Raw genomic sequence first — 13,183 nt, 5'->3', positions numbered from 1 at the left:
TTAATTCTTAAATTACCCCCTTCCCCTGCCAAAAGAAAAAAAATACAACAGTAGATCAAGAGTTGTTAATGCCTCCCTTCTCTTTTTTTTTTTTTTTTAAGTTCTCCACCCATTAGATTAAGACTGCCAAACTTCAAAAGCAAACAAATGTATTGAGACAGGGCTTAGGGCTCATTAACAACTGTGGAAAGAGTGGATGACTTGAGTAATCTTTGGATCCCAGACCTCACTGTGTTAAATCAAGACAGCATGAAAAAGATGTGCATGAAAGATTCTAAGAAAACTGTTGCAAGAAATTAGAGTTCTGCTTAAATGATTTGACATAATTAAATCAACTCACCCCATGTAAGAAGGAGGCTTTAGTGATCAGGAAGTAGGTGTTGGGGTTTTTTGGCAGTGTTTTTTCTAATAGTTGACTTTTACCAACTGGTTAAATGCAAAGAAAAAAGAAGTTGTGGTAAAATATGGCATGTTCTGTAGCTTTTTTTTTTTTTTGAGTTTTGAGTGTCTCTGTTTTGCTTTCCTCTGGAAGAAGTGGTTTCCAGAATATGAAACAAATGGTTATCCTTTAATTTCTTCAATAATTTTGTAGTCTAAGTGTATTAGCTTTCAACATGGTGACTTATAGACTATATGAACTACCAGGTTTTCATAAACAGCTGAAATTTTGGCCAAAATTTGGGACTTGAGAGTTAGTCTTCAGAATCTGGGTTTAATCTTTGAAGAATGGCAGGGAGATTTCAGTAGTCATGGTGTGTTCTGAGTCATAGGATGAGAGAATATTTAACTTCCAACCTTTTGTGTCCCACAAGCAATGTAACTGAACCCATCCCCACAGGATTTGGACAGCAGGGTCAGGAATGTCCTGAGCAGCTGCTGAGTGACACTCTGGGAGTGTCAGCCCGTGCTTGCAGCGCATCAAATGGTGCTGGTTTGTACCTCAGAGATCACAGAGCCAAGGCAGGGCCAACTAACAGAGGCAAAGTGCTGTAAGGGAAAAAAAAACATAGTATGCAGTGCTGTAGGAAGCATTAACCGATTGATTAGGCTGGGGCTGTTCCTTGGATCAGTAAGAATGTACCAGGAAGATATTAGGTCTCAAGCAGTGCTGCATCCCAGATGTGAAACAACCAGAGCATTAATAGCAGTGTCCATGCTAAAGGGGTTGTATCCTGGCCAAATCTGAAACTGGATTCATTTTGTATCCACACCAGAGTAACTCAGCCTAATAAAAACCCTTTGTTCTCTGGCCTAAATGGTTGAGTAGGTCTCTGTATGAATTGTCTAATGCTTGTTATCCCATTGTAGCTTGTGAGTTACTCTTGGAAGAAACAGGATGAATCATGCTTTGTGTGCCTGTAGTATATCTCATATACAGCAATTCAGTTTGCTTAAAAAAAATGAAAAAAGCTTATGAACAAGAATTCCTAATTAGGGATTGAGAATTCATGAGAATCAGAAAATTGTCTTCCTGTTCTGATAGGCTGAGTAGTGATTGATAACTACTATTTTTAGGCATTGATGTTGGTATTTAAAGAGGAGAAGAAATTCCTGCATGGTTACTGTGTGTCTGCTATGAAAGATGCCATTACTGTGGTGGTGGTGGGTTATCCCAGGAATCCAAAAGTCTTAATAAAGAAGGACACTTTATGCTGCTCAACAGCTGGTTTTTTCCCCAGACTCAAAACTCTGACCTCAAAACCCAGCCTGAATATTAAGAGGTTTCAGAAACAGTGAAGAAACTAAATAAGCAACAACTTGGAATGATCTGACAAAATTATGTTTTCATGTTTACTTTTAAAATAGAATTTTTGCATAGCATTTAAAGAAAATCTTATCTATTATCCCCATTTTTACTCACTGTAGTATTTTCCTCTATTCTGTCTTCCTTTTCTCCTAATTTTTTGTAAAACTTTTCCTCGTGTCAGATCTTTTGTGAGTATTTGCTTGTAAATTTTTCGTACAGTATTACCATGAGTTTGTAGAAGTCCATACATGTTTGTCATTGAAAACTAGAATTACTTTTAAGGCTTTTAAAATTTTTCATTTAATAGAACATTTAAGCCAGGACACTAAGTATCCCAGGCTGGTGTCTGTCTCCAAACTGAAAGTCTAGATGCTACCCAGTTCCAAATAAGTGCAAAGTTATATTTTTTGAGAAATAAAGATGCAAAAAAAGGCCGCAAAAAACCACACCTGCATACATGAAAATAATTAAATAATTTATCTTATTCCCTTTGGTCATTTTCAGAAAATCTTGTCTAACATCTCTTCTAAGTGTTTTTTACATAAAATATTCGTGCATTAAAAAATGGATCTGTAAAAAGCAGAGCCCTTGGCAGTACTACTGAGCTTGTAGCTTCATGGTGTTTTGGAGGACTTAAATATCAACCTGTAAGAGGACACAGTTTCACCCATACAGCATAAGCAGACAAATTGCTGGTGTTTCAACAAAAGAGTCTCTGTTGCTCTTCACCACTCTTAAAAGAAGAGACAGGAAAAAGGCTTCAGCAGCCTTACTCTGCAGTGACCTTTATTTCCCTTCCCTGATTACTGTAGTCCCTGAAATGGCCAGGGCAGGCTCTGGGCAATGCACTGCAGAAACACTGACTTTATGGTTATTCATTTATCCTGGCTCACCACTTCATCTGTATTTTCAAAATGCCCTGACTTATGAGGCAAAGAGGGGATGTAGAAATGTGAGAGAAACTGTGGAGCTTCCCTTGCTCTGAGCACTTTTTCTCATTTAAATTCTGTGGAAATCCCACTGTCATTGAGTTCTTTGTGAATTAAGCTCATAGCTGCTTTGTCGTGTGCAGCATTTTAATAAGGTCAGACTTAGAAATTTGTTAATTTACTTCTTGTCTACTCACCATCATGTCCTTTTTCTGTTCTAGTAGAATTTGTACAAGCTGTAGCTCAGTGTTTGGGTTTTTTTCTTTTCTCTGAAGGAATGCAGACACTGTTACAAAATAAGCCTTAGGCTCTTCCCCATGCCAGAGACTGTGCTCAGCCTTGTTGCTTGGAAGAGACATTTTTCAATTGATCAAAAGAGACATAACTGAGGCACAGAGAAATACCTAGCCAAGTGGAATAAGGTTGCAGGATTGCAGATTTCCTTGTAATGACATAAAATCCAAACACTTTCTTTTAATGAATGCAAATAGTGAGGTAGGGACTTTTAGAACAGGAAACCTTGTTAGGCTTAAGGAAATGAATGAATTGGTTCTCCTGCATTTTTGTTTTTCCCACAAGCTGGAGTTTTAGTTCTCTGTTCTCATCCAAGGAATACATGCAAAGATATGCCGTGACCTGGGTTGAGCCAGACTGAAAAAAAGATTGTGAGGGGCCAAACAGAATCACAAATCCATCATCACTAACTATAGATCTGAGTGGCTGTTTATGCTGAGAATAGTACTGGCTTGTGTACTTTCTCAGAGCTTACTTCCAGAAGCTTTACTGGGGCAGGCTGTTGACAAGCTCTTCTGAGCTCATAGGAACAGTTCTAATCCCTGGTTTTTCTTGGAGCAAGTCCCTGATGTTAAATGCAAAATAATTTTCAGTTGTGAAACCTACACCAGTTGCCTTGACTTCATGTGTGTGGTGGTTGACCTTGTGACATATCCATACTGAAGTAAAAGCTTACATTGTTTTAGTAGTTCTTAGTAATGTTATGCGTAATAACACAATTTTCTAGTTGATAGAATAGATAGAATCATAAATACTTCAAATGAACTGCCATCTCTTTGGTGTTTCTGTTTTGCTACTTCTATTTAGTGCACTCTTAAATCTGTAGTCACCCTTTGGCCAGACAATTTCAGTGTTTTACTTTATATGCTTAAAGATCTTATTGAACACTGGCCAAAAGCAGCTCAGGGGAGAAGAGCTTATAAAAATGTAGTATGTGATATTTAGAAGAAAACAGAAATTTTTAAAATCTTCTTATTCTGGAGTTCTTGTCTTGAAATTGTATTACATATCTTATCAATGTGGTGACATGTATTTCTGGTGGAAAGGTGATGGAAATACATTAAAACTTAGAGGATGTATTTACCACCACTACTAAGGGGGTGTAATGCTTATGAAACATCATATCAGTAATATCTGGTCTGGGGAGCAACTTCACTTATTGTGTTTATTTTTCTACAAGAATTCCCTTTTGGGAAAAAACCCAACACCTTTGCTTTGTGTACCATAACAATATTAGCATCTGTAAAAGTTCCAGGACTGAAGTTGCTCTTCTTTTTTTCCCTCTTCTTTATTTTTCTTACCAAAATATTCTTTTGTCCTGCCTATGCTGGTACCTCCCTCGTATGAAACACCTGGTGTCATTCATCTCATTCTTGATGCAAAGCTTATTAAAACTGAGCTGAAGCCCTTTATCCATAGGTGGTGAGGCAGCAAGCCTATCCTGCTATGTCAGTTAGATGACATTTTACAACTTATATTTAGCACTAAATAAGTTTCATGCCACAAAGTATTGAGAGATTTGCTGAATGGATCTATTAAGATTGGGCCTGGTTGTTGTGATACTAATAGGTAGTAATATGTTGTTGTATATTTAACAGTGGAGATCAAGTTAAAAAAAGACTTGTGAAGGTTTGATTCAGATGTAAATGTGCAGACTTGGACTAAAAGCAGGAGCTCTGATATTTAAACTTTCACGGGCACACATGTTAAATAACTCTAGTCATGGTAATACAAGGTACTGGTCTGTCCATATTTTCACGTGTATCACCTTAACCTAATCCTATGCCTCTGTTTTTAAAAAATTATCATTATAGAACCATTGAGGAATTAATAAACTGGATAATACTCTAATCTGTCCTCTTCTCACTTGTGAACTTACACCCTACCCTAAAGATAACTTCAAATATGTTAGTGACAATTATTGCCTTTAAAACATGGAAACTATTTTCTTTAAATTTTAGTGAAGGAAATCTAGCCACAAAGCAAGTAATTTTTCTTCAGAGACCTGTTATGTGGAGTTCTGCTGTCCAGACACCAGAGGTGAGTAACATTTTTGTGGTATTAATATTAAAAAAATTAGTACTTCACATAATGGTAAGATACAGAAAGAAACTAGACTTGAGAATTAACAGGGGAAAGAACTGGCAGAACATGGTTTCCCTGCAAATAAGTTCAGGTTTGTGGATGTTTTTTGCAGCTGGATCACATGTTATTTTTTTCCTCAGCTGTTATCTCTTAACCCATAGAGGAAAGCATGGGCAGGCTAAAAACCTGTTTTGTGCTAAGGAATTACTGTGTCTCAGGTGAATGTGTTTGGCTATGCTGTATTTCCTTGGAGTCTTTAGGGAGTCTGATCAAAATCCTGCATCTCTTGCACATGAAACAGAAAACTATTTTGACCTTCAAAACGTCAACTTTCACATTTTTTGAAGAAAGGAGTGTTAAGCTATGCTCTAAAGGATACTATAACCTGCAGGTTATCAGGGTGAAGGGCTGTTGTTGGGCATGAAAATGTGTGACAGAGATAGAGGCTTTAAAATTTCTGCAGCTGAACCTCAACAACTGCAGGAATTGCAGTTAAACCTCAACAACCTTGTCCCTTTTGGGTGGAGGTTGTATCAAGTGCTTTGAGGATTAAGTGACTGACAGTCTCCACATTCTGCTCCAAGTCAGTGTCACAATTACTGCACCAGCACACTGCTGCAGTAAATCCTGCTGTGGCCAGAGAAGGGGGAACTCCTGGTGGGCTTTTCTTTGCCAGGTCTTTTGACATACTGTGATGGGTTTCCATTTTTGGTTCTTTCTCATTTTCAGTAGCTGGTCAGCCTTTCTCTATTCAACATGTCTTTCCTGTGATAACCTTAAGCAGTTAGGAAAGCTAAGAATGTTTTCACTCATGTCCAGCAGTGAAGTGGTAACTTCACAAACTCATTCATGGCATATAATTATATGGCAGTGATACCTAGCTGTTTCTTTCTCTATTTGTATGAATACTTCCATAATTCTTCAAATTTCTTGCATTTCTATTTGATCTTTCTGTGTTTTTTTTTTTTTTACTGTCTGTTCAATGTGTTGCCATCATCTCTGTTTTCCTTTGTTTAGTGTTTCTAAAATATACTCTTCCTTTTTTTGTTCTTCTCCAGGCTTCTGCTTATCTCCAGCCTAACTTCCTTCTCAGTGTGTCCCCTGATAATTAGTACTTCCATGCCTGGAAGAACTTGCCTTCAACATGTACACTTCAAGTCCTGTTTGTTTTTGTCTCTGCCACTGTCTCAGTTCCCAGATAGTTCTTGTATGCTATAATTTATTTCTTCATTTTCAGAATTGGAGCTTTTGCTTTTTTGCTCTTCAAAGTTCTGTGTAGTCTCCTTTGCCAGTGTCTTTATCTCTCTCCATTCATACCCTCTCCTAAATTCTGCCAGTGGAATTTTTTCCCTAACCACCCACTGTGTCAAAAGCACCTCCAGCTTTTATCTTTAAAACCTTCTAACTTCCTCTCAAATGCCTGACTTTGTAGCCTTTACTTTTTTCCTAATTCATTACTGAAAGTATGTTTTGGACCACAATTTTTGATAGCAGCATTGTAAATATATAAAGCAAAATCATGTCAGCCACAAAATGATGGTTTTCCTGATGCTTTCCTACTTCTTTAATAGTCTGTATATAATAAGGGCATGAACTCCTGATACGTTTTCCCTTGGTAAGGCATAATATCACTTCTAACTACGTGTCTCTTAAAAGGCAGTCTAACTGTATGTCACAAGTTGGATTCTGCCAAGAGATGTAATACAAACCAGTTCTGTAAAAACATTCAGTGTGAGGAACTGATGAATCTTTGAGACATGGCTTAAATTAAAAATAGAAAGCATTGTACTTACTGTTTAAATTCTTTCACCCTGTTGTAGGGTGATGAGCAGCCTTGGGTATACAAATAAAATGTGTTTTGTAGTTGTTTTTTTTTTTGTTGGATTGGGAAGCGTTTGACTTAAGCCATAAACGTACTCAAAGTAAACAAGAAATAGCTGATTTGTAGCCATTTACATCAGGATTTCTATGTTTGAAGTCTGAACAAAATGTGTTTTTTCAGTACCAGTGAGTGTTTTCCTTCTCTACCAGAAATTTCATTATGCTGAGGTCATTTAGCTTGGGCTAAATAGGTAACTGAGGCTGAAGCTGAAATATTTAGCAGAGTTACATTTTCCTTCTGTTTTGCCAGTGATGTTGGTTTTCACCATAATTTTAATCCCCCATTACTTGGTCTCTTACCGGGGAATGGAGTATGTTACGTCCTCACAGCTCATCTCTGCCTTCCTGTGTATTTGTGGGGCAGTGAGTTATGGCCTGGCTTATGATTTATGTGAGAGTACAAAAGCATCTTGGGTTACGGGGGCTGTACTGTCTCTGTGGGCTTTCTGTTTGTCACATACCATTTGTTTTTCTAAGAAAGGGTTCAGAGGATGAAATGCAAGATTGAACCATGCAGTGCTTGAGGGGTTGTTTTTTTTCTTTTCTCTTTTTCTTTATTTCCCTTAAGCAGACTTTTCCATCCTCTTTCTGTGGCATCCAGGCAAAACTTATTTCCTTCTGTTTCTCCTGAGGCAGTGCTGTTTCCCTTGTTTAATTTCCCAGTGTTCCCTATAACAGCTTTCCTAAATATGTTTTCTTTAGCCACATAGGCCATTGTTTTTACTGTTTCAAAAAGATTTGAGAAAAAGCTTAGCAATGTACAGAAGGGAGACACAAACTTGCCAAAGCATAGTAAGAGTCTGTAGAGTGTTTGTTTTTGTAAAGTGTCTGCACTGTGTCCTTCATGCACTAAAATGCATGTGCTGAGGCTGGATTCCCTCCCGGCTCCATGTGCTCCCACCGTGGGCAGGGCAGTGTCCCCTGGCAGACAGCCCCTGGTGTAGTTGTGCTTGTGCTGAGAGCAGGTGGCTCAGGGCACTCCTGCCTTGCTGACCTTGCTCCTCTGTGTGGCTCAGGGCACTGACATTGTCTCTGGAGGGGCTGCACCATCACAGATCTCAGAGACTCAGGTAACTCCTGATGCTGAACTGAGATAAACCTTTTATTGATTGTTGTGCCTCAGGGAACCCTTAGCACAGTCTGGTAGCTCTATCATTTGCAGAAATCATGATCTGCTTACTTTCCTTTTTGACATTGGCAACCATCACTTCAACAGCAAAGATGTCAGGCAGTCCCAATACTAAAGTCAGGCTATATTAATCCTGAGTTCCTCCTGTGCAAGGACTCTGTAGATCCCATTTCCAAGGGCTGTATAGAGCAGCCACTGACTTATATCTGCATAGATTTACCATGGGAATGGTAATTGCCTCCTCAGATAATGGCAATCTCTTATTTCTTGAGAATTGCACTCATGATTAAAATGCAGCTACACTAAATTTATCCATGATCCATTTCAAAGTGTTTGGCTCAGTTGTTTTTCCCCTAAATAAACTAACATTTCAACATTCTCTTGTTTTTCAGAGGAAATCCTTAAGACAAATGACTGGCGAAGAAAAAGGCAGAGTGTCCAGCAGAAGTGTGGGGTCAGACACAGCTGCTTTCTGCCCTGTAGAAACTGGACAACCACCTGATGAGTTTCACCTATCTCCTTCTAGACAATGTTGGATCAAGGAGGGATCCTCCCATTATGGAGGCTTCCCAGGATTCAGTAGCAGTGATGGAGTATTAAGGGAACTGGATGATGGACAATTTGACCAGGAGGATGGAGTCACTCAGGTCACATGTATGTGAGAAGTAAGTAACTGCATCAAATGGACATGTACATAAATCACACAAATGGGTTTTTTTCAAAAAAAACTACACTACTTTAAATGCATTGGTATAATCCTATGACTCTTCCCAAACTCTTTTTGTATTTTTTTCATTTTCCATGTTGTGTTAATCCTACTGTAGTAATAATACTACTGCAAAATAATTTGTTTTTCTGTCTGTCTTTAATAGTATAACTATATGACTTGGGTGCTCTGCTAACTTGTTAATGCTTTTGACCAGCAAGGAAGCAAAAGCTGCAAAACAGTGACAGTTTGAATTGTGTGAGAGAGAAAGGAATGAGGATGTTTAGAATTTTCCACGAGCTGGAGGAATGCTTTTGGGTTTGTTTGGTTGTTTTGTTGTTCGGGTTTTTTTAAGGATGTTGTATATATTGGTGGGGAAAAATGAACTGTCTGGCTGTTGTTAAGTTTTAATATAATTTTCACTTTATTTGCCTTGCCTAAGTTCAAAAGCCTAGAGAAATGTCAAGTCTTAGACTAGAGTGTTAATAATTTAAGCTACATTCAGACTTGGTATGGACAGAAAAACTCAGGAGGCTGTAGGTAGCTAACTTGTTCCTGGAATATAACTTCACCTATGCAGTTTTCACAAGGTTCCTTGTACATGTAAACCAGGAGTTTATAACTTGTATTATAATGATGTGTTCATAATGTACTCATGAGTGGAAATTAGGAACTGCTCATCCCTTGAAAGATAACTTGCAGTCTGTAAACAGGTAGTTTGAGAAGCTCCCTAGGAAGCATTGAGAGCAGTGTGATGCTGCTAATGCATAGGAGGAAGATGTAGGCTAAACTTCATAGGCAGTATTAGATGGATGTATATATAAAATGTCTCAGCTAAATGTATCTCACACTGGATAAAGTGTATTGAGCTGCATCCAATACCAGACTTGATGTTCAGAGGAAAGGATCAAGTTGCTGTGCTTCCATCCTTACTATGGGGAGGGGCTGCTTGCGTTAAGGGAGGTTAATGCTGGCAAGGTGCTGTGGGGAAAGGAGCAAACAGCAACTGCTTTTATGCTGCTGTCTGGAAGGTGTATTTTACAGAGGAGAAGCCGAATAAGAATGCATCTCCAGAAGGTAAATGTGATTATAACTACAGTGTGCGTTTTTAATTTAGTTCTAGAAGCAAAAAAAAAAAAAAATTATAAATGCTCGTCATCTCTAAGCTAGTGTAAAATAATTCGGTCAAAATAAGTCAGAACTGAGCAAATGTATTCATAACTCTGTTCTCAGTGTTTGCAGTACAGCACACACATCACCCAGGGATTTTGGTACCTGTTTGGTACCTGTGTGTACCTGTTTGGTACCTGTGTGTACCTGTTTGGTACCTGTGTGTTGTGCTGCGAACAACAAATGTCATTAATCATTTACCCACAACACCCCATTCCCCATGGATGGCATCCCACCAGCTGCTGTGCACTCTGCCTAATCCACAGTGGTAGATGCTGGCACTAAATGCAGAGGGCAGATTAATGCAGTGACTCTAGAACACCAACAATTAACTCCAAATAAGCACCCCAGGAGATGGCCAGGATAGTGGAGGTTCAGCTGCAGTCTCAGAGCTGTGCAGAAAGAACACAGCTGCTTATTTCAGTAAGCAAAACTAATTCATGCAGAAAAAAATATAATGTTATAGGGTGGGGGATGTAGGGGGAAAACCCATTCTACTGACATAATTAGCATAGGGGGAGCTTGAAATAACATTGCTTTGGAGCTGCTTCTGAGCTACTTACAAAATTGTTACTGGCAGGCTTGCTTATTTTTCCTTTGGAAGAGCAACTTTTAACTGTTTGTAGCAGTTTGAGGGCTTTTCTTCCAAAAAATCTATAGCTCTGGAGATTAAGCTTCAACTTCTTTTTCCCATTGCATGCTGGGGGGAGTGATGGGAGCACCTCCAACAGGAGGTACAGTAAGGAACCCTTCTGGCCAAGGCTCTTCTCCCAGCTTTCCCACCAGCATCTCGAGGTCAGGGATGTGGGTGGGGCATGAGCCTTGTGTTCATGGCTGTCTGGGGCAGTGAAGGAGGAAGATCCCTCTGCTGGGCTGGGTGTCCCTGCAGAGCCTGCCCAAGTGCTGCTTTCTCTTGTGGCACTTCTCAGGGAGCACTGGTCATGCTCACAGGCAGCAGGGATCTCCTCCATGGGACACAGACAGGCAAGAAATATGAAATACAAGTTACAGCTGTCTCTGGCAGAAAGCCAGGTAACTCTAGCATGTTAAAAATGGAGCAACAGCTGGTCTCATGCAACCGGGAATATGTTGCTCTACTTCTAGAAGTATTTTTTAATTAGTTACCCAGAACTTGTGTGTGTGTAATTTTAACCATTGGTCATTCTCCATACAAGTCCAATCGGTAAAATGGGCAAAAATTGGTCCAGAACTCCAGTTCTGAATAGTTCAAGTTAGAGCTTTTAAAGTATATCAAAGAAATAACCTTTTATAAAGCAAGATCCTTGCTTAAGATAGTTGACATTAGCGAGCCCTAAACCAAAACTGAGCTGTAAGTATTTAAGGTACAAAGTACATTTAATACAGTTACTCTTTCTAGAATGCATTAATTGGATAAAAATGACTTAATTTTTAACTGAGATCTTTCATATCACCTGTTGAAAGGGCAGAAAATTCAAATAAAACAGTATCTTTCTAAGAGAAATATTCTCCTTACAATTAATGGGATGTACACAGGAGAGACTGTTTTGGAATTAGGGTGGAAATTGAGTATGCCCTGGATGTCCACAGGTACACTAGAACATCATCACTTTCAGCAAGAAAGGCTTCTTTTAAAATGAAATAAAGCCATATTCTTTTTCAGTTATAGCCCTCAGTTTTGACTATGCTTTAGTCCTTACTCCTGAATCTCACAGCTGTTGACAATGCTCCTCACCTCTGGATTCCTTTCTTTTTAATGCAGTATAGCTATGCTAAATTGTTTCCTCTGAACCCACACAGCAATTCCTGGATTGTTAAGGACAGCTGGGTTTTTTAATCCCATTTGTCTCATAGTATCAAAGTAGCCTGTGCTGTAGAAATATTCATCTGAATTGTTTGCTTTTGGCAGTCAGGGCACGTTGCTTGCTCAGCCTGTGTGAAGGCAGTGGAAGAATTATCTGACTTCATGCACTTGACCACTCATCTTCCTAAGGCTTGGATGCTGAAACTGAAAAAACTGAAAATGCTTCTAAAACGAGTTATGGAAAATCATCTGGTTTGTTCCTTGTAAAATATTCTGAGAGACAACTCTTACCTTACTTGGATGAGTGAAAAAGGGAGGGTGCATTTTGGGTACAGGAGATTTGATTTCAGATCCTCATCACCTGGCTGGCACAAACCAGAGCATTAAGGTTTGCCCTTACTGGTGTGGTGACCAGCACTGTCCACTAAGTAAAGCAGCTTTGTAAATCAGAAGAATTCTCTGAAAAGAACAGTAAGTACACTTTCTGTAGTCAATAGCAAGGCTTCAGCCAGGAGCCCTTGTGTTTGAAATGTAGTAGGAAAATCCCTTTCCTTGTTGTGACAACAGAAATGCTCTGCAACTATTAGAAAGAAGGCAGCCATGTTCATGAACCTCTGCAAAAGACTGTTTATACTTTCTGATGCTTAAATTGTTTGGAGAGGAAATAGTTTTCTAATGTTTACAAACAGGAAGAAACTGTCCACAGTTAAATATTTTGTATTTTGCTTATAACTGTCAGAACAGTTTATTTACATACCTGGTCAACTGCAATAAATGGCTGCTTCACTTGTTTTTGGTCTGTAAATATTTTCTTTTTGTATAGGTTCAGATCTTTTCTGTAGTGCATATAGGAAGGTTCTCACCATTAGAAGTACTTAGCAAATCAGTTCCCAGTTTATAGTGTTTAGCTCACACTGACATTAACTGGATCAGTGTATACCTTGCCTCAAGTTAAAATCAGCTTTTTGCAGTCTTGTCTGAACAGCAAAGCCTGATAAAGTTAATGCCATCTAGTAAAAACTCATTAGGTTTTCCCTGTTCCTCGTATATTCATCTTTGGAAGGCAAAAAATGAAGATTGCTGTCTTGACAGCTGAACACCATGGCTGATGTGCTGGAAGATGTACTAAGCCAAAGGTGAGGAAAAACCCCAGTGACAAAGGAAGAAGTAATGTGCCAGTGAGTCTTTGCTTACAGCCTTTGTGACATGCAGTCAGAAATGTGCTTATTCTCTATCTAGCGGGTCTCTTCTAGACCTGTCATATTTTAACTGTGGAACCAGCATGTTCTGATTTGAGGAGTGTGAAATTTGAGGTCTGACTTGCAAGTTCCTAATGAGTATTTTATTACTCTGCTTTGGAAAGAAGAAAGACAACCTGACTTGAGCACACCTTGGAGCAGAGATGGGGGACCACGCAAGGGTCTGTTGGAAACAGTTGCTGTGTTCTCAGACAACATGA

At 39.0% G+C, this 13,183-nt stretch overlaps 1 protein-coding gene across 2 annotated transcripts in view; it reads left to right on the top strand.

The window, feature by feature from the left end:
* Window positions 1-12,516, top strand: part of RFTN2 (raftlin family member 2) — a 29,725-nt gene extending 17,209 nt beyond the window's left edge. For both annotated transcript variants that reach the window (XM_066553375.1, XM_066553374.1), the window contains 2 exons: window positions 4,932-5,010; window positions 8,458-12,516. In XM_066553375.1, the coding sequence (XP_066409472.1) occupies window positions 4,932-5,010; window positions 8,458-8,727 (349 nt within the window). In that variant the 3' untranslated portion in view covers window positions 8,728-12,516. The remainder of the gene's footprint in view (window positions 1-4,931; window positions 5,011-8,457) is intronic.
* Window positions 12,517-13,183: the final 667 nt, after the last annotated feature.

This window comes from Molothrus aeneus, chromosome 7 (genome assembly GCF_037042795.1).
Source record: "Molothrus aeneus isolate 106 chromosome 7, BPBGC_Maene_1.0, whole genome shotgun sequence".
NCBI classification, from domain to species: domain Eukaryota; kingdom Metazoa; phylum Chordata; class Aves; order Passeriformes; family Icteridae; genus Molothrus; species Molothrus aeneus.
The sequence above is the reverse complement of the archived record's forward strand: the minus strand, read 5'-3'. Positions and strand labels throughout refer to the sequence as shown.